This window comes from Triturus cristatus, chromosome 7 (genome assembly GCF_964204655.1).
Source record: "Triturus cristatus chromosome 7, aTriCri1.1, whole genome shotgun sequence".
NCBI classification, from domain to species: Eukaryota; Metazoa; Chordata; class Amphibia; order Caudata; family Salamandridae; genus Triturus; species Triturus cristatus.
In genome coordinates this window covers 1517748995-1517768254 of record NC_140590.1, presented here as the reverse complement: position 1 = coordinate 1517768254, position 19260 = coordinate 1517748995, and the positions used below count along the sequence as shown (strand labels likewise).

The 19260-nt window shown below is 44.2% G+C and overlaps 1 protein-coding gene across 1 annotated transcript in view; it reads right to left on the bottom strand.

The window, feature by feature from the left end:
* Positions 1–14431, bottom strand: part of LOC146812276 (uncharacterized) — a gene marked incomplete at its 5' end in the record, with an annotated part of 52608 nt that extends 38177 nt beyond the window's left edge. The window contains 4 exons of the mRNA XM_085615155.1: positions 9727–10056; positions 10807–10926; positions 13843–13890; positions 14225–14431. Of these exons, the coding sequence (XP_085471281.1) occupies positions 9727–10056; positions 10807–10926; positions 13843–13890; positions 14225–14431 (705 nt within the window). The remainder of the gene's footprint in view (positions 1–9726; positions 10057–10806; positions 10927–13842; positions 13891–14224) is intronic.
* Positions 14432–19260: the final 4829 nt, after the last annotated feature.

The window sequence follows — 19260 nt, the reverse complement described above, 5'->3', positions numbered from 1 at the left end:
GTGCACCCAATGCGTAAGGATGCGCGCACCGTGCGCGTATTTTGCCGTTAAAAAAAAAAAAAGGGGGGCCTTAGGGGGTCCTTCTGGGACCCCCTAAGCACCTCTAGAGGGTCAGAGTATTTCCACTCTGCCCCCTTTATATGTTTTACACACTTATTCCCCTTGCTTCTTCAGCCTCGCTTCTACCGAGGCAGAAAATGGCCGCGAACAGTTCCTGGTTTCGAATGTAGAGAGACACTCGACAGCCAATTAGCATTCAGCGCGCGATCGGGAGGGTGCACGCTTGGTTCGGGGAGGGTGCGCTTATGGTGCAGGCAGGTCCGCAGATCCTCCCAGGCCACAAATATCTCTAACTTTTTTACCCTAATTTTCTCAGGAACTACTGAACAGATTCACACCATTTATGTAAAAGGCACAAGTCTGAACTGAGGACTACCTCTTTGCCAAATTTGGTGTCATTCCGTTCAGCGGTTCGGGCTGTAGCTGCGACAACAGATCCTATGGGAAATTGCATGGGGAAAATGCGTTTTGGGACCCCCATTTTTTTTTGGCCCCCGCTTGACGAATCACCACAAAACGTTCAGGGTAGGAGCGGAGCGGAGCTGGCCAAAAGTTTGGAAAATTTCACAAAGATTCGTCAATCGGCGCCAGACTTATTGGGAATAGAATGTTGCGGATTTCCTATGGAAAATAGGTCCTAACTTTAACTATCTACTGGCGACCGCCAGTAGATAGTATATATATACACATAAACATATATAAATGCATATGCATATATATGCATATACGTATATGCATATGTGTGCGTGTAGAGAGAGGTAGAGAAGTAGAGGTGTAGAGGTAGAGGTGTAGAGAGGTAGAGAGGTAGAGAGTAGTAGAGAGAGAGGTAGAGAGAGAGTAGTAGAGAGTAGCAGAGAGTGAGTAGTAGAGAGTAGTTGAGAGCGAGTAGTAGAGAGAGAGTAGTAGAGAGTGAATAGTAGAGAGAGTAGTAGAGAGGGAGTAGTAGAGAGGGAGTAGTAGAGAGGGAGTAGTAGAGAGGGAGCAGTAGAGAGGGAGCAGTAGAGAGTGAGTAGTAGAGAGTGAGTAGTAGAGAGTGAGTAGTAGAGAGTGAGTAGTAGAGAGTGAGTAGTAGAGAGTGAGTAGTAGAGAGTAAGTAGTAGAGAGTAAGTAGTAGAGAGTAAGTAGTAGAGTGAGTAGTAGAGTGAGTAGAGAGAGTAGTAGAGAGTAGTGTAGAGTGAGTAGTAGAGTGAGTTGTAGAGAGTGAGTTGTAGAGAGTGAGTTGTAGAGAGTGAGTTGTAGAGAGTGAGTTGTAGAGAGTAGGGGAGTAGTAGAGAGTAGGGGAGTAGTAGAGAGTAGGGGAGTAGTAGAGAGTAGGAGAGTAGTAGAGAGTAGGGGAGTAGTAGAGAGTAGGGGAGTAGTAGAGAGTAGGGGAGTAGTAGAGAGTGAGTAGTAGAGAGTGAGTAGTAGAGAGTGAGTAGTAGTGAGTAGTAGAGTGAGTAGTAGAGTGAGTAGTAGTGCATAGTAGAGAGCGAGTAGTAGAGAGCAAGTAGTAGAGAGTGAGTAGTAGAGAGTAGAGAGAGAGTAGTAGAGCGAGTAGTAGAGAGTTGTAGAGTAGTAGAGAGTGAATAGTAGTGAGTGAGTAGTAGAGAGTAGTAGAGAGTGAGAAGTAGAGCGAACAGAAGAGTAGTAGAGAGTGAATAGTAGAGAGTGAGTAGTAGAGAGTAGTAGAGAGTGAGAAGTAGAGCGAATAGAAGAGTAGTAGAGAGCGAGTAGTAGAGAGCAAGTATTAGAGAGTGAGTAGTAGAGAGCGAGTAGCAGAGTCATAGAGAGTGAGTAGTAGAGAGCGAGTAGCAGAGTCATAGAGAGTGAGTAGTAGAGAGTAGTTGGGAGTGAGTAGTAGAGAGTGAGTAGTAGAGAGTGAGTAGTAGAGAGCGAGTAGTAGAGAGCGAGTAGTAGAGAGCGAGTAGTAGAGAGCGAGTAGTAGAGAGCGAGTAGTAGAGAGCGAGTAGTAGAGAGCGAGTAGTAGAGAGTGAGTAGTAGAGAGTATTCGAGAGAGGGTGGTAGAGAGTAAGAGGTAGAGAGTAGTAGAGAGTGAGTAGTAGAGAGAGTAGTAGAGAGAGTAGTAGAGAGAGTAGTAGAGAGAGTAGTAGAGAGAGTAGTAGAGAGAGAGTAGTAGAGAGAGTAGTAGAGAGTGAGTGGTAGAGAGTAGTAGAGAGAGTAGTAGAGAGTGAGTAGTAGTGAGTGAGTAGGAGAGTGAGTAGTAGATTAAGTAGTAGTAGCGAGTCGTAGAGAGTGAGTAGTAGAGAGTAGTAGAGAGTGAGTTGTAGAGAGTGAGTTGTAGAGAGTGAGTTGTAGAGAGTGAGTTGTAGAGAGTGAGTTGTAGAGAGTGAGTTGTAGAGAGTGAGTTGTAGAGAGTGAGTAGTAGAGAGTGAGTAGTAGAGAGTGAGTAGTAGAGAGTGAGTAGTAGAGAGTAGTGGAGTAGTAGACAGTGAGCAGTAGAGAGTAGTGTAGTAGAGTGAGTTGTAGAGAGTGAGTTGTAGAGAGTGAGTTGTAGAGAGTGAGTAGTAGAGAGTAGTGGAGTAGTAGAGAGTGAGTAGTAGAGAGTAGTGTAGTAGAGAGTGAGTAGTAGAGTGAGTAGTAGTGCATAGTAGAGAGCGAGTAGTAGAGAGCAAGTAGTAGAGAGCGAGTAGTAGAGAGCAGTAGAGAGAGAGTAGTAGAGAGTAGTAGAGAGAGAGAGTAGTAGAGAGAGAGAGTAGTAGAGAGTAGTAGAGAGTAGTAGAGAGTAGTAGAGAGTAGTAGAGCGAGTAGTAGAGCGAGTAGTTGAGAGTGAGTAGTAGAGAGTTGTGGAGTAGTAGAGAGTGAGTAGTAGAGAGTGAGTAGTAGAGAGTGAGTAGAGAGTGAGAAGTAGAGCGAGTAGTAGAGAGTAGTAGAGCGAGTAGTAGAGAGTTGTAGAGAAGTAGAAAGTGAGTAGTAGAGAGTAGTAGAGAGTGAGAAGTAGAGCGAGTAGTAGAGAGTAGTAGAGAGTGAGTAGTAGAGAGTGAGTAGTAGAGAGTAGATGAGAGCAAGTAGAGAGTGAGTAGTAGACTGAGTAGTAGAGAGTGAGTAGTAGAGTCATAGAGAATGAGTAGTAGAGAGTAGTTGGGAGGGAGTAGTAGAGAGTGAGTAGTTGTGAGTAGTAGAGTGAGTAGTAGAGTGAGTAGTAGAGAGAGAGTAGTAGAGAGCGAGTAGTAGAGAGCGAGTAGTAGAGAGTATTAGAGAGGGTGGTAGAGAGTAAGAGGTAGAGAGTAGTAGAGTGAGTAGTAGAGAGAGTAGTAGAGAGAGAGTAGTAGAGAGAGAGCAGTAGAGAGAGTGAGTAGGAGAGTGAGTAGGAGAGTGAGTAGGAGAGTGAGTAGGAGAGTGAGTAGGAGAGTGAGTAGGAGAGTGAGTAGGAGAGTGAGTAGGAGAGTGAGTAGGAGGGTGAGTAGGAGGGTGAGTAGGAGAGAGTGAGTAGGAGAGAGTGAGTAGGAGAGAGTGAGTAGGAGAGAGTGAGTAGGAGAGAGTGAGTAGGAGAGAGTGAGTAGGAGAGAGTGAGTAGTAGAGAGTGAGTAGTAGAGAGTGAGTAGTAGAGAGTAGTAGAGAGATAGTAGTAGAGAGTGAGTTGTAGAGAGTGAGTTCTAGAGAGTGAGTTCTAGAGAGTGCGTTGTAGAGGGTGAGTAGCAGAGAGTGAGTAGCAGAGAATAGTAGAGAGTGAGTAGCAGAGAGTAGTGGAGTAGTAGGTAGTGAGTAGTAGAGAGTGAGTAGTGGACTGTAGTAGGTAGTGAGTAGTAGAGTGAGCAGTAGTGCATAGTAGAGAGCGAGTAGTAGCAGAGTAGTAGAGAGTGAGTAGTAGAGTGACTAGTAGAGAGTAGTTGGGAGCTAGTGGTAGAGCGAGTAGTAGAGAGCGAGTAGTAGAGAGCGAGTAGTGGAGAGCGAGTAGTGGAGAGCGAGTAGTAGAGAACGAGTAGTAGAGAACGAGTAGTAGAGAGTGAGTAGTAGAGAATGAGTAGTAGAGAGTGAGTTGTAGAGAGTGAGTAGTAGAGAGTAGTGTAGTAGAGAGTGAGTAGTAGAGAGTGAGTAGTAGAGAGTGAGTAGTAGAGCGAGTAGGAGAGTGAGTAGTAGAGCGAGTAGTAGAGCGAGTAGTAGAGCGAGTAGTAGAGCGAGTAGTAGAGCGAGTAGTAGAGTGAGTAGTAGAGAGCAAGTAGTAGAGAGCGAGTAGTAGAGAGCAAGTAGTAGAGAGCGAGTAGTAGAGAGTAGTAGAGAGAGAGTAGTAGAGAGAGTAGTAGAGAGTAGTAGAGCGAGTAGTAGAGAGTGAGTAGTAGAGAGTTGTAGAGTAGAGAGAGTGAATAGTAGAGAGTGAATAGTAGAGAGTGAGTAGTAGAGAGTAGTAGAGAGTGAGAAGTAGAGCGAGTAGTAGAGAGCGAGTAGTAAAGAGTGAGTAGTAGAGAGATAGTAGTAGAGAGTGAGTTGTAGAGAGTGAGTTGTAGAGGGTGAATAGTAGAGAGTGAGTAGTAGAGAGTGAGTAGTAGAGAGTGAGTAGTAGAGTGAGTAGCAGAGAATAGTAGAGAGTGAGTAGTAGAGATTAGTACAGAGTGAGTAGTAGAGAGTGAGTAGTGGAGTGTAGTAGAGTGAGTAGTAGAGTGAGTAGTAGAGAGTAGTAGAGAGTAGTAGAGAGTAGTAGAGAGTAGTAGAGAGTAGTAGAGAGTGAGAAGTAGAGGGAGTAGTAGAGAGTGAGTAGTAGAGAGTGAGTAGTAGAGATTAAGTGGTAGAGAGAGTGGTAGAGAGTGAGTGGTAGAGAGTGAGTGGTAGAGAGTGAGTGGTAGAGAGTGAGTGGTAGAGAGTGAGTGGTAGAGAGTGAGTGGTAGAGAGTGAGTGGTAGAGAGTGAGTGGTAGAGAGTGAGTGGTAGAGAGTGAGTGGTAGAGAGTGAGTGGTAGAGAGTGAGTGGTAGAGAGTGAGTGGTAGAGAGTTGTAGAGAGTAGTAGAGTGAGTATTGGAGAGTAGTAGAGAGTGAGTAGTAGAGAGTTGTAGAGAGTATTAGAGAGTGAGTAGTAGAGAGTAGAGAGCGAGTAGTAAATAGTGAGTAGTGGAAAGTGAGTAGTAGAGATTAGTAGAGAGTGAGTAGTAGAGAGTGAATAGTAGAGAGAGTAGTAGAGAGAGTGGTAGAGAGAGAGCAGTAGAGAGCAGTAGAGAGAGTAGTAGAGAGATTAGTAGAGAATGAGTAGTAGAGATTAGTAGAGAGTGAGTAGTAGAGTCAGAGATTGAGTAGTAGAGAGCGAATAGTAGAGATTAGTAGAGAGAGTAGTAGAGCGAGTAGTAGAGAGATAGTGAGTAGTAAAGAGCGAGTAGTAGAGTGAGAAGTAGAGAGTTGTGGAGTAGTAGAGAGTGAGAAGTAGAGAGTGAGAAGTAGAGCGAGTAGTAGAGAGTAGTAGAGCGAGTAGTAGAGAGTTGTAGAGCGAGTAGTAGAGAGTTAGTAGTAGAGAGTAGTAGAGAGTGAGAAGTAGAGCGAGTAGTAGAGAGTAGTAGAGTGAGTAGTAGAGAGTGAGTAGTAGAGAGTAGTAGAGAGCAAGTAGAGAGTGAGTAGTAGAGAGTGAGTAGTAGAGAGTGAGTAGTAGAGAGTGAATAGTAGAGAGTAGTAGAGAGTGAGAAGTAGAGAGTGAGAAGTAGAGAGAGTAGTAGAGCGAGTAGTAGAGAGTAGTAGAGCGAGTAGTAGAGAGTTGTAGAGTAGTAGAGAGTGAGTAGTAGAGAGTGAATAGTAGAGAGAGAGTAGTAGAGAGAGTGGTAGAGAGAGTGGTAGAGAGAGAGTAGTAGAGAGCAGTAGAGAGAGTAGCAGAGAATGAGTAGTAGAGATTAGTAGAGAGTGAGTATTAGAGTCAGAGATTGAGTAGTAGAGAGCGAATAGTAGAGAGTAGTAGAGAGAGAGTAGTAGAGCGAGTAGTAGAGAGATAGTGAGTAGTAAAGAGCGAGTAGTAGAGAGTGAGTAGTAGAGAGTTGTGGAGTAGTGGAGAGTGAGTAGTAGAGAGTGAGAAGTAGAGATTGAGAAGTAGAGCGAGTAGTAGAGAGTAGTAGAGCGAGTAGTAGAGAGTTGTAGAGTAGTAGAGAGTAAGTAGTAGAGAGTAGTAGAGAGTGAGAAGTAGAGCGAGTAGTAGAGAGTACTAGAGAGTGAGCAGTAGAGAGCGAGTAGTAGAGAGCAAATAGAGAGTGAGTAGTAGAGAGTGAGTAGTAGAGTCATAGAGAGTGAGTAGTAGAGAGTAGTTGGGAGGGAGTAGTAGAGAGTGAGTAGTGGAGAGTGAGTAGTAGAGAGTGAGTAGTAGAGAGTATTAGAGAGAGGGTGGTAGAGAGTAAGAGGTAGAGAGTAGTAGAGTGAGTAGTAGAGAGAGTAGTAGAGAGAGTAGTAGAGAGAGAGTAGTAGAGAGTGAGTGGTAGAGAGTAGTAGAGAGAGTAGTAGAGAGTAGTAGAGAGTGAGTAGGAGAGTAAGTAGTAGAGAGTGAGTAGTAGAGAGATAGTAGTAGAGATAGTAGTAGAGAGTGAGTTGTAGAGAGTGAGTTGTAGAGAGTGAGTTGTAGAGAGTGAGTTGTAGAGAGTGAGTTGTAGAGAGTGAGTTGTAGAGAGTGAGTTGTAGAGAGTGAGTTGTAGAGAGTGAGAGAGTGAGTTGTAGAGAGTGAGTTGTAGAGAGTGCGTTGTAGAGAGTGCGTTGTAGAGAGTGCGTTGTAGAGAGTGCGTTGTAGAGAGTGCGTTGTAGAGAGTGCGTTGTAGAGAGTGCGTTGTAGAGAGTGCGTTGTAGAGAGTGCGTTGTAGAGAGTGCGTTGTAGAGAGTTCGTTGTAGAGAGTGCGTTGTAGAGAGTGCGTTGTAGAGAGTGAGTAGCAGAGAATAGTAGAGAGTGAGTAGCAGAGAGAAGTGGAGTAGTAGAGAGTGAGTAGTGGAGAGTAGTGGAGTGTAGTAGAGAGTTATTAGTAGAGTGAGTAGTAGAGAGTAGTAGAGAGTGAGAAGTAGAGGAAGTAGTAGAGAGTGAGAAGTAGAGGAAGTAGTAGAGAGTAGTAGAGATTGAGTAGTAGAGTGAGTAGTAGAGAGTAGTTGGGAGCTAGTGGTAGAGTGAGTAGTGGAGAGCGAGTAGTGCAGAGCGAGTAGTAGAGAGCGAGTAGTAGAGAGCGAGTAGTAGAGAGCGAGTAGTAGAGATTGAGTAGTAGAGTGAGTAGTAGAGAGTAGTTGGGAGCTAGTGGTAGAGTGAGTAGTGGAGAGCGAGTAGTGCAGAGCGAGTAGTAGAGAGCGAGTAGTAGAGAGCGAGTAGTAGAGAGCGAGTAGTAGAGAGTGAGTAGTAGAGAGTGAGTAGTAGAGAGTGAGTAGTAGAGAGTGAGTAGTAGAGAGTGAGTAGTAGAGAGTGAGTAGTAGAGTGAGTTGTAGAGAGTGAGTTGTAGAGAGTGAGTAGTAGAGAGTGAGTAGTAGAGAGTGAGTAGTAGAGAGCGAGTAGTAGAGAGCGAGTAGTAGAGAGCGAGTAGTAGAGAGTGAGTAGTAGAGAGTGAGTAGTAGAGAGTGAGTAGTAGAGAGTGAGTAGTAGAGAGTGAGTAGTAGAGAGTGAGTAGTAGAGTGAGTTGTAGAGAGTGAGTTGTAGAGACTGAGTAGTAGAGAGTGAGTAGTAGAGCGAGTAGTAGTGCATAGTAGAGAGTGAGTAGTAGAGAGTGAGTAGTAGAGAGCAAGTAGTAGAGAGCGAGTAGTAGAGAGCGAGTAGTAGAGCGAGTAGTAGAGAGCAAGTAGTAGAGAGCGAGTAGTAGAGAGCAAGTAGTAGAGAGCGAGTAGTAGAGAGCGAGTAGTAGAGAGCGAGTAGTAGAGAGCAAGTAGTAGAGAGCGAGTAGTAGAGAGCGAGTAGTAGAGAGATAGTAGTAGAGAGTGAGTAGTAGAGAGTGAGTTGTAGAGAGTGAGTAGTAGAGAGTGAGTAGTAGAGAGTAGTGTAGAGCGAGTAGTAGAGAGCGAGTAGTAGAGAGCAAGTAGTAGAGAGCGAGTAGTAGAGAGCGAGTAGTAGAGAGATAGTAGTAGAGAGTGAGTAGTAGAGAGTGAGTTGTAGAGAGTGAGTAGTAGAGAGTGAGTTGTAGAGAGTGAGTTGTAGAGAGTGAGTTGTAGAGAGTGAGTTATAGAGAGTGAATAGTAGAGAGTGAGTAGTAGAGAGTAGTGTAGAGCGAGTAGTAGAGAGCGAGTAGTAGAGAGCAAGTAGTAGAGAGCGAGTAGTAGAGAGCAAGTAGTAGAGAGCGAGTAGTAGAGAGCGAGTAGTAGAGAGCGAGTAGTAGAGAGCGAGTAGTAGAGAGATAGTAGTAGAGAGTGAGTAGTAGAGAGTGAGTTGTAGAGAGTGAGTAGTAGAGAGTGAGTTGTAGAGAGTGAGTTGTAGAGAGTGAGTTGTAGAGAGTGAGTTGTAGAGAGTGAGTTGTAGAGAGTGAGTTGTAGAGAGTGAGTTAGAGAGTGAGTAGTAGAGAGTGAGTAGTAGAGAGTGAGTAGCAGAGAGTGAGTAGCAGAGAATAGTAGAGAGTGAGTAGTAGAGATTAGTACAGAGTGAGTAGTAGAGAGTGAGTAGCAGAGAGTAGTGTAGTAGTAGGTAGTGAGTAGTAGAGAGTGACTAGTGGAGTGTAGTAGAGTGAGTAGTAGAGTGAGTAGTAGAGAGTAGTAGAGAGAAAAGTAGAGGGAGTAGTAGAGAGTGAGTAGTAGAGAGTAGTAGAGCGAGTAGTTGAGAGTGAGTAGTAGAGAGTTGTGGAGTAGTAGAGAGTGAGTAGTAGAGAGTGAATAGTAGAGAGTAGTCGAGAGTGAGAAGTAGAGAGTGAGAAGTAGAGAGAGTAGTAGAGCGAGTAGTAGAGAGTAGTAGAGAGTAGTAGAGAGTTGTAGAGTAGTAGAGAGTGAGTAGTAGAGAGTAGTAGAGAGTGAGAAGTAGAGCGAGTAGTAGAGAGTACTAGAGAGTGAGTAGTAGAGAGCGAGTATTGGAGAGCAAGTAGAGAGTGAGTAGTAGAGAGTGAGTAGTAGAGAATGAGTAGTAGAGATTAGTAGAGAGTGAGTATTAGAGTCAGAGATTGAGTAGTAGAGAGCGAATAGTAGAGAGTAGTAGAGAGAGTAGTAGAGCGAGTAGTAGAGAGATAGTGAGTAGTAAAGAGCGAGTAGTAGAGAGTGAGTAGTAGAGAGTTGTGGAGTAGTGGAGAGTGAGTAGTAGAGAGTGAGAAGTAGAGATTGAGAAGTAGAGCGAGTAGTAGAGAGTAGTAGAGCGAGTAGTAGAGAGTTGTAGAGTAGTAGAGAGTAAGTAGTAGAGAGTAGTAGAGAGTGAGAAGTAGAGCGAGTAGTAGAGAGTACTAGAGAGTGAGCAGTAGAGAGCGAGTAGTAGAGAGCAAATAGAGAGTGAGTAGTAGAGAGTGAGTAGTAGAGTCATAGAGAGTGAGTAGTAGAGAGTAGTTGGGAGGGAGTAGTAGAGAGTGAGTAGTGGAGAGTGAGTAGTAGAGAGTGAGTAGTAGAGAGTATTAGAGAGAGGGTGGTAGAGAGTAAGAGGTAGAGAGTAGTAGAGTGAGTAGTAGAGAGAGTAGTAGAGAGAGTAGTAGAGAGAGAGTAGTAGAGAGTGAGTGGTAGAGAGTAGTAGAGAGAGTAGTAGAGAGTAGTAGAGAGAGTAGTAGAGAGTAGTAGAGAGTGAGTAGGAGAGTGAGTAGGAGAGTGAGTAGTAGAGAGTGAGTAGTAGAGATAGTAGTAGAGAGTGAGTTGTAGAGAGTGATTTGTAGAGAGTGAGTTGTAGAGAGTGAGTTGTAGAGAGTGAGTTGTAGAGAGTGAGTTGTAGAGAGTGAGAGAGTGAGTTGTAGAGAGTGAGTTGTAGAGAGTGCATTGTAGAGAGTGCATTGTAGAGAGTGCGTTGTAGAGAGTGCGTTGTAGAGAGTGCGTTGTAGAGAGTGCGTTGTAGAGAGTGCGTTGTAGAGAGTGCGTTGTAGAGAGTGCGTTGTAGAGAGTGCGTTGTAGAGAGTGCGTTGTAGAGAGTGCGTTGTAGAGAGTGCGTTGTAGAGAGTGCGTTGTAGAGAGTGCGTTGTAGAGAGTGAGTAGCAGAGAATAGTAGAGAGTGAGTAGCAGAGAGAAGTGGAGTAGTAGAGAGTGAGTAGTGGAGAGTAGTGGAGTGTAGTAGAGAGTTATTAGTAGAGTGAGTAGTAGAGAGTAGTAGAGAGTGAGAAGTAGAGGAAGTAGTAGAGAGTGAGAAGTAGAGGAAGTAGTAGAGAGTAGCAGAGTAGTAGAGATTGAGTAGTAGAGTGAGTAGTAGAGAGTAGTTGGGAGCTAGTGGTAGAGTGAGTAGTGGAGAGCGAGTAGTGCAGAGCGAGTAGTAGAGAGCGAGTAGTAGAGAGCGAGTAGTAGAGAGCGAGTAGTAGAGAGCGAGTAGTAGAGAGCGAGTAGTAGAGAGCGAGTAGTAGAGAGCGAGTAGTAGAGAGTGAGTAGTAGAGAGTGAGTAGTAGAGTGAGTAGTAGAGTGAGTTGTAGAGAGTGAGTTGTAGAGACTGAGTAGTAGAGACTGAGTAGTAGAGCGAGTAGTAGTGCATAGTAGAGAGTGAGTAGTAGAGAGCGAGTAGTAGAGAGCAAGTAGTAGAGAGCGAGTAGTAGAGCGAGTAGTAGAGAGTGAGTAGTAGAGAGTGAGTAGTAGAGAGTGAGTAGTAGAGAGTGAGTAGTAGAGAGTGAGTAGTAGAGAGTGAGTAGTGTAGAGCGAGTAGTAGAGAGCAAGTAGTAGAGAGCGAGTAGTAGAGAGCGAGTAGTAGAGAGATAGTAGTAGAGAGTGAGTAGTAGAGAGTGAGTAGTAGAGAGTGAGTAGTAGAGAGTGAGTTGTAGAGAGTGAGTTGTAGAGAGTGAGTAGTAGAGAGTGAGTTGTAGAGAGTGAGTTGTAGAGAGTGAGTTGTAGAGAGTGAGTTGTAGAGAGTGAGTTGTAGAGAGTGAGTTATAGAGAGTGAGTAGTAGAGAGTGAGTTATAGAGTGAGTAGTAGAGAGTGAGTAGTAGAGAGTGAGTAGCAGAGAATAGTAGAGAGTGAGTAGTAGAGATTAGTACAGAGTGAGTAGTAGAGAGTGAGTAGCAGAGAGTAGTGTAGTAGTAGGTAGTGAGTAGTAGAGAGTGACTAGTGGAGTGTAGTAGAGTGAGTAGTAGAGTGAGTAGTAGAGAGTAGTAGAGAGAAAAGTAGAGGGAGTAGTAGAGAGTGAGTAGTAGAGAGTAGTAGAGCGAGTAGTTGAGAGTGAGTAGTAGAGAGTTGTGGAGTAGTTGAGAGTGAGTAGTAGAGAGTGAATAGTAGAGAGTAGTAGAGAGTGAATAGTAGAGAGTAGTAGAGAGTGAGAAGTAGAGAGTGAGAAGTAGAGAGAGTAGTAGAGCGAGTAGTAGAGAGTAGTAGAGAGTAGTAGAGTAGTAGAGAGTGAGTAGTAGAGAGTGAGAAGTAGAGCGAGTAGTAGAGAGTACTAGAGAGTGAGTAGTAGAGAGCGTGTATTGGAGAGCAAGTAGAGAGTGAGTAGTAGAGAGTGAGTAGTAGAGAGTGAGTAGTAGAGTCATAGAGAGTGAGTAGTAGAGAGTAGTTGGGAGGGAGTAGTAGAGAGTGAGTAGTGGAGAGTGAGTAGTAGAGTGAGTAGTAGAGAGTGAGTAGTAGAGAGCGAGTAGTAGAGAGCGAGTAGTAGAGAGCGAGTAGTAGAGAGCGAGTAGTAGAGAGCGAGTAGTAGAGAGCGAGTAGTAGAGAGCGAGTAGTAGAGAGTGAGTAGTAGAGAGTATTAGAGAGAGGGTGGTAGAGAGTAAGAGGTAGAGAGTAGTAGAGTGAGTAGTAGAGAGAGTAGTAGAGAGAGTAGTAGAGAGAGAGTAGTAGAGAGAGAGTAGTAGAGAGTAGTAGAGAGAGTAGTAGAGAGTAGTAGAGAGAGAGTAGTAGAGAGCGAGTAGTAGAGAGTGAGTAGTAGAGAGTTGTAGAGAGAGTGAATAGTAGAGAGTGAGTAGTAGAGAGTAGTAGAGAGTGAGAAGGAGAGCGAGTAGTAGAGAGCGAGTAGTAAAGAGTGAGTAGTAGAGAGATAGTAGTAGAGAGTGAGTTATAGAGAGTGAGTAGTAAAGAGTGAGTAGTAGAGAGTGAGTAGTAGAGATTAGTACAGAGTGAGTAGTAGAGAGTGAGTAGTGGAGTGTAGTAGAGAGTGAGTAGTAGAGGGAGTAGTAGAGAGTGAGAAGTAGAGGGAGTAGTAGAGAGTGAGTAGAGAGTGAGTAGTAGAGAGTGAGTGGTAGAGAGTGAGTGGTAGAGAGTGAGTGGTAGAGAGTGAGTGGTAGAGAGTGAGTGGTAGAGAGTGAGTGGTAGAGAGTGAGTGGTAGAGAGTGAGTGGTAGAGAGTGAGTGGTAGAGAGTGAGTGGTAGAGAGTGAGTGGTAGAGAGTGAGTGGTAGAGAGTGAGTGGTAGAGAGTGAGTGGTAGAGAGTGAGTGGTAGAGAGTGAGTGGTAGAGAGTGAGTGGTAGAGAGTGAGTGGTAGAGAGTGAGTGGTAGAGAGTGAGTGGTAGAGAGAAGTAGAGAGTAGTAGAGAGTAGTAGAGTGAGTATTGTAGAGTAGTAGAGAGTGAGTAGTAGAGAGTTTGAGAGAGTAGTAGAGAGTGAGTAGTAGAGAGCGAATAGTAGAGAGTAGTAGAGAGAGAGTAGTAGAGAGAGAGTAGTAGAGAGATAGTGAGTAGTAAAGAGCGAGTAGTAGAGAGTGAGTAGTAGAGAGTTGTGGAGTAGTAGAGAGTGAGTAGTAGAGAGTGAGAAGTAGAGAGTGAGAAGTAGAGCGAGTAGTAGAGAGTAGTAGAGCGAGTAGTAGAGAGTTGTAGAGTAGTAGAGAGTGAGTAGTAGAGAGTAGTAGAGAGTGAGAAGTAGAGCGAGTAGTAGAGAGTAGTAGAGTGAGTAGTAGAGAGTGAGTAGTAGAGAGTAGTAGAGAGCAAGTAGAGAGTGAGTAGTAGAGAGTGAGTAGTAGAGAGTTGTGGAGTAGTAGAGAGTGAGTAGTAGAGAGTGAATAGTAGAGAGTAGTAGAGAGTGAGAAGTAGAGAGAGTAGTAGAGCGAGTAGTAGAGAGTAGTAGAGCGAGTAGTAGAGAGTTGTAGAGTAGTAGAGAGTGAGTAGTAGAGAGTGAGAAGTAGAGCGAGTAGTAGAGAGTACTAGAGAGTGAGTAGTAGAGAGCGAGTAGTAGAGAGCAAGTAGAGAGTGAGTAGTAGAGAGTGAGTAGTAGAGTGAGTAGTAGAGAGTGAGTAGTAGAGAGTAGTTGGGAGGGAGTAGTAGAGAGTGAGTAGTGGAGAGTGAGTAGTAGAGTGAGTAGTAGAGAGTGAGTAGTAGAGAGTGAGTAGTAGAGAGTGAGTAGTAGAGAGTGAGTAGTAGAGAGCGAGTAGTAGAGAGCGAGTAGTAGAGAGCGAGTAGTAGAGAGCGAGTAGTAGAGAGTGAGTAGTAGAGAGTATTAGAGAGAGGGTGGTAGAGAGTAAGAGGTAGAGAGTAGTGGAGTGAGTAGTAGAGAGAGTAGTAGAGAGAGTAGTAGAGAAAGTAGTAGAGAGTGAGTGGTAGGGAGTAGTAGAGAGAGTAGTAGAGAGTAGTATAGAGTGAGTAGTAGAGAGATAGTAGTAGAGAGTAAGTTGTAGAGAGTGAGTTGTAGAGAGTGAGTAGTGGAGAGTAGTGGAGTGTAGTAGAGAGTGATTAGTAGAGTGAGTAGTAGAGAGTAGTAGAGAGTGAGAAGTAGAGGGAGTAGTAGAGAGTAGCAGAGTAGTAGAGAGTGAGTACTAGAGTGAGTAGTAGAGAGTAGTTGGGAGCTAGTGGTAGAGCGAGCAGTGGAGAGCGAGTAGTAGAGAGCGAGTAGTGGAGAGCGAGTAGTGGAGAGCGAGTAGTGGAGAGCGAGTTGTAGAGAGCGAGTTGTAGAGAGTGAGTTGTAGAGAGTGAGTAGTAGAGAGTGAGTTGTAGAGAGTGAGTAGTAGAGAGTGAGTAGTAGAGAGTAGTGTAGTAGAGAGTAGTGTAGTGGAGAGTAGTGTAGTAGAGAGTAGTGTAGTAGAGAGTAGTGTAGTAGAGAGTAGTGTAGTAGAGAGTGAGTAGTAGAGCGAGTAGTAGTGCATAGTAGAGAGTGAGTAGTAGAGAGCAAGTAGTAGAGAGCGAGTAGTAGAGAGTGAGAAGTAGAGAGTAGTGTAGAGCGAGTAGTAGAGAGTGAGTAGTAGAGAGCAAGTAGTAGAGAGTAAGTAGTAGAGAGTGAGTAGTAGAGAGTGAGTAGTAGAGAGTGAGTAGTAGAGAGTGAGTAGTAGAGAGTGAGTTGTAGAGAGTGAGTAGTAGAGAGTGAGTTGTAGAGAGTGAGTTGTAGAGAGTGAGTTGTAGAGAGTGAGTTGTAGAGAGTGAGTTGTAGAGAGTGAGTTGTAGAGAGTGAGTTGTAGAGAGTGAGTTGTAGAGAGTGAGTTGTAGAGAGTGAGTTGTAGAGAGTGAGTTGTAGAGAGTGAGTAGTACAGAGTGAGTAGTAGAGAGTGAGTAGTAGAGAGTGAGTAGTAGAGAATAGTAGAGAGTGAGTAGTAGAGATTAGTACAGAGTGAGTAGTAGAGAGTGAGTAGCAGAGAGTAGTGGAGTAGTAGGTAGTGAGTAGTAGAGAGTGAGTAGTGGAGTGTAGTAGAGAGTGAGTAGTAGAGTGAGTAGTAGAGAGTAGTTGGGAGCTAGTGGTAGAGTGAGTAGTGGAGAGCGAGTAGTAGAGAGCGAGTAGTGGAGAGCGAGTAGTGGAGAGCGAGTAGTAGAGAGCGAGCAGTAGAGAGTGAGTAGTAGAGAGTAAGTAGTAGAGAGTAAGTAGTAGAGAGTAAGTAGTAGAGAGTAAGTAGTAGAGAGTGAGTAGTAGAGAGTGAGTAGTAGAGAGTGAGTAGTAGAGAGTGAGTAGTAGAGAGTGAGTAGTAGAGAGTGAGTAGTAGAGATTGAGTAGTAGAGATTGAGTGGTAGAGAGAGTGGTAGAGAGTGAGTGAGTAGTAGAGTGAGTGGTAGAGAGTGAGTGGTAGAGAGTGAGTGGTAGAGAGTGAGTGGTAGAGAGTGAGTGGTAGAGAGTGAGTGGTAGAGAGTGAGTGGTAGAGAGTGAGTGGTAGAGAGTGAGTGGTAGAGAGTGAGTGGTAGAGAGTGAGTGGTAGAGAGTGAGTGGTAGAGAGTGAGTAGTAGAGAGTGAGTAGTAGAGAGTGAGTAGTAGAGAGCTGTAGAGTAGTAGAGAGTGAGTAGTAGAGAGCGAGTAGTAAATAGTGAGTAGTGGAAAGTGAGTAGTAGAGATTAGTAGAGAGTGAGTAGTAGAGAGTGAATAGTAGAGAGTGAATAGTAGAGAGTAGTAGAGAGAGAGTAGTAGAGAGAGTAGTAGAGAGATAGTGAGTAGTAAAGAGCGAGTAGTAGAGAGTGAGTAGTAGAGTGTGAGTAGTAGAGTAGTAGAGAGAGTAGTAGAGAGTAGTCAGTCAGTGTCAATCAATCAGTGTCAGTCAGTCAGTGTCAGTCAGTCAGTGTCTGTCAGTCAGTCAGTGTCAGTCAGTCAGTGTCAGTCAATCAGTGTCAGTCAATCAGTATCAGTCAATCAGTATCAGTCAATCAGTATCAGTCAATCAGTATCAGTCAATCAGTGTCAGTCAGTTAGTCAGTGTCAGTCAGTCAGTGTCAGTCAGTCAGTGTCAACTAGAGCAGCTCTGCTGACCTGGTTATCTGGCTCTAAAGCAGCTCTGCTGACCTGGTTCCATGTTTCTATAGCAGCTCTTCTGACCTGGTTCTCTGGCTCTAGAGCAGCTCTGCTGACCTGGTCCCTTGGCTCTAAGGCAGCTCTGCTGACCTGGTTCTCTGGCTCTAGAGCAGCTCTGCTGACCTGGTTCTTAGGCTCTAGAGCAGCTCTGCTGACCTGGTTCTCTGGCTCTAAAGCAGCTCTGCTGACCTGGTTCCATGGCTCTATAGCAGCTCTGCTGACCTGGTTCTCTGGCTCTAAAGCAGCTCTGCTGGCCTGGTTCTATGGTTCTAAAGCAGTTCTGCTGACCTGGTTCTATGGCTCTAGAGCAGCTCTGCTGACCTGGTCCCTTGGCTCTAAGGCAGCTCTACTGACCTGGTTCTCTCCCTCTAAAGCAGCTCTGCTGACCTGGTTTCTCTGGCTCTAAAGCAGCTCTGCTGACCTGGTTCTCTGGCTCTAAAGCAGCTCTGCCGACCTGGTTCCATGGCTCTATAGCAGCTCTGCTGACCTGGTTCTCTGGCTCTAGAGCAGCTCTGCTGACCTGGTCCCTTGGCTCTAAAGCAGCTCTGCTGACCTGGTTCTCTGGCTCTAAAGCAGCTCTGCTGACCTGGTTCCATGGCTCTAGAGCAGCTCTGCTGACCTGGTTCTCTGGCTCTAGAGCAGCTCTGCTGACCTGGTCCCTTGGCTCTAAGGCAGCTCTGCTGACCTGGTTCTCTTCCTCTACAGCAGCTCTGCTGGCCTGGTTTCTCTGGCTCTAAAGCAGCTCTGCTGACCTGGTTCTCTGGCTCTAAAGCAGCTCTGCTGAGCTGGTTCTCTCCCTCTGAAGCAGCTCTGCTGAGGTGGTTCTCTGCCACAAGAGCAGCTCTGCTGACCTGGGTCTCTGGCTCCAAAGCAGCTCTGCTGACCTGGTTCTCTGGCTCTAAAGCAGCTCTGCTGACCTGGTTCTATGGCTCTAAAGCAGCTCTGCTGACCTGGTTCTGTGGCTCTAAAGCAGCTCTGCTGACCTGGTTCTCTGGCTCTAGAGAAGCTCTGCTGACCTGGTTCTCTGGCTCTAGAGCAGCTCTGCTGAGCTGGTTCTCTGCCTCCAGAGCAGCTCTGCTGACCTGGTTCTATGGCTCTAGAGCAGCTCTGCTGACCTGGTCTCTCCCTCTAAAGCAACTCTGCTGAGCTGGTTCTCTGGCTCCAAAGCAGCTCTGCTGACCTGGTTCTCTGGCTCTAAAGCAGCTCTGCTGACCTGGTTCTATGGTTTTAAAGCAGCTCTGCTGACCTGGTTCTCTGGCTCTAGAGCAGCTCTGCTGACCTGGTTCTATGCCTCTAAAGCAGGTCTGCTGACCTGCTTTCTCTTTCTCTACAGCAGCTCTGCTGACCTGGTTCTCGGCCTCTAGAGCAGCTCTGCTGACCTGGGTCTCTGGCTCTAGTGTAGCTCTGCTAACCTGGGTCTCTGGCTCTAGTGCAGCTCTGCTAACCTGGGTCTCTGGTTCTAGAGCAGCTCTGGTTCTCTGCGGTCACGATGCACGCAATTTTTTTGCGGAAGTCGCACACCTAGCGTGCCCCAGCATGTATATGACATCACACGGGACCCGTCACCGCGCAAGCATCTCGTACCGTAATGCACATGTGTCACGAATGCGCGGGAGCAGGCGTCACGGACTGGTCGCACACAAAGTGCTCACATCACATAATGTAAAATTTATATGATGTAACAGAAAAACACGCAGCCGTCGCACACCGTACGCGGATCCTTCACAACTTATCTAAAATGGCGGCTAGAATCCGCACACCCACCGCAATGTGTACGCTTTGAGTGAGCGACTCCGAAAAAAAAATTGACTTTAAAAAAAAAAAAAAAAGAATATAAATATATTAAAATTATATGAAAACAAAACATTTTTATATTTCAGCTTGAATGTTCTTGGAATTTTTTTGTGCAATTTTTAGAAAAATATATAATGTTATTTAATGAATACAATATTTATAAATAAACAGTTAAACTGTAGAAAATCAGTGCAAAAAAAGGTATAACTACTATCACACTTAAAAATTAGCATTTAAAAAACCTTTGAAATTCATTAAAAAAAAACATAGGTTTCAAAGACTTTATAGTTCAAAATTAGCATTTAAAAAAGCTTTGAAATTCACTGAAAAAACCCATAGGTTTCAGGGGTGTTATAGTTAGCTGGCCATTTCACTCGTACAAAACCATAGAAATTTCTCTGTTATAGTTAGTTCTGCTAACTATAACTCGCACGCCCGCAATGCACTGCTGCTGATGTCACATATTGCATCATTCATGCCATGGTCAGTGACATCACTGATGACATCACTGACGACACCTCAAATGACATCATTGATGACATCACTGATGACATCATCCACGTGACAATCTGATACACCTCATCTTACACTAGTATAACCTTTCATCACTCACTGTAAAATACAGAGTACCATATTTGAAACCATTGACACACCAATACCAGTTACTACATACCCACTCACTGATTCCTAAGTCTACACACACAACTCCCCATTCAATAACAGAATCATTTATACATGCAGTCACTAATTAATAGAACACTATCAAATGCACTTATACACATATAGAGACATTGACACATCAGCAGTCATCTTAGTCAGTTATGCAGTCATCCTACTCACTCATGAAATAAATTAATCACACTTACATTTACTCACTTACACAATTATCCAACAACACCTCATTTATTCAAACACATAGTAACTCATAGTTAATATGTTAAAAAATCACAATTACAATTATACACTCATTCATATAGTTACTCTCACAATCACTGACTCTTACACATACTTATTTATATGCACCGACTCTCACATACAATGCCTTTTATTTTTTGACTTTGTTGACGATGTACAACTAAAACATATATTCGCTCACCAACACACAAATAAATACACTCAGTCACCCAAACAACTGTTTCCACATGCACTCTTAAACCTATACACCTAGTCAATCAACCATTCACACATCTATGCATAGAGTTACACACACTCCATCCAACCACACACAAACTCAGTGTCTCATACAAATAATCACCCAACTATTTAATAACTAATATACACACTCATGTAGTTAGTGACCAACTGATGCAGCATGTTATACAATAGAGACAGTGATGCACACATTCACATAGTTTAGTTACTAATCCATGTATTAAGTGAGACACTTAATTACTCACTTAAACAGACAGACAGTTACTAAATCCTCCATCCAGACAGTTATATATCCACTCAATCTTCAAGACAGATTGGTATATAATATATATATATATATATATATATATATATATATATATATATATATATATATATTCACTGAAAAAACCATAGGTTTCACACATGTTATAGTTAGCTGGACATTTTACTCATAAAAACCCAATGAAATTCCCCCGTTATAGTTAGTGCAGGCAACTATAACTCACGCGACCGCAATCTTCTGCTGATGCTAATACTGTATTTAGACACTTATTTGCCCATGTCTTCTTCCATTAAATTTTAGCTATACATATATTACAAATATTTTTTTTTCATAAAGACACATATGTCATCAGCAGAGGATTGCG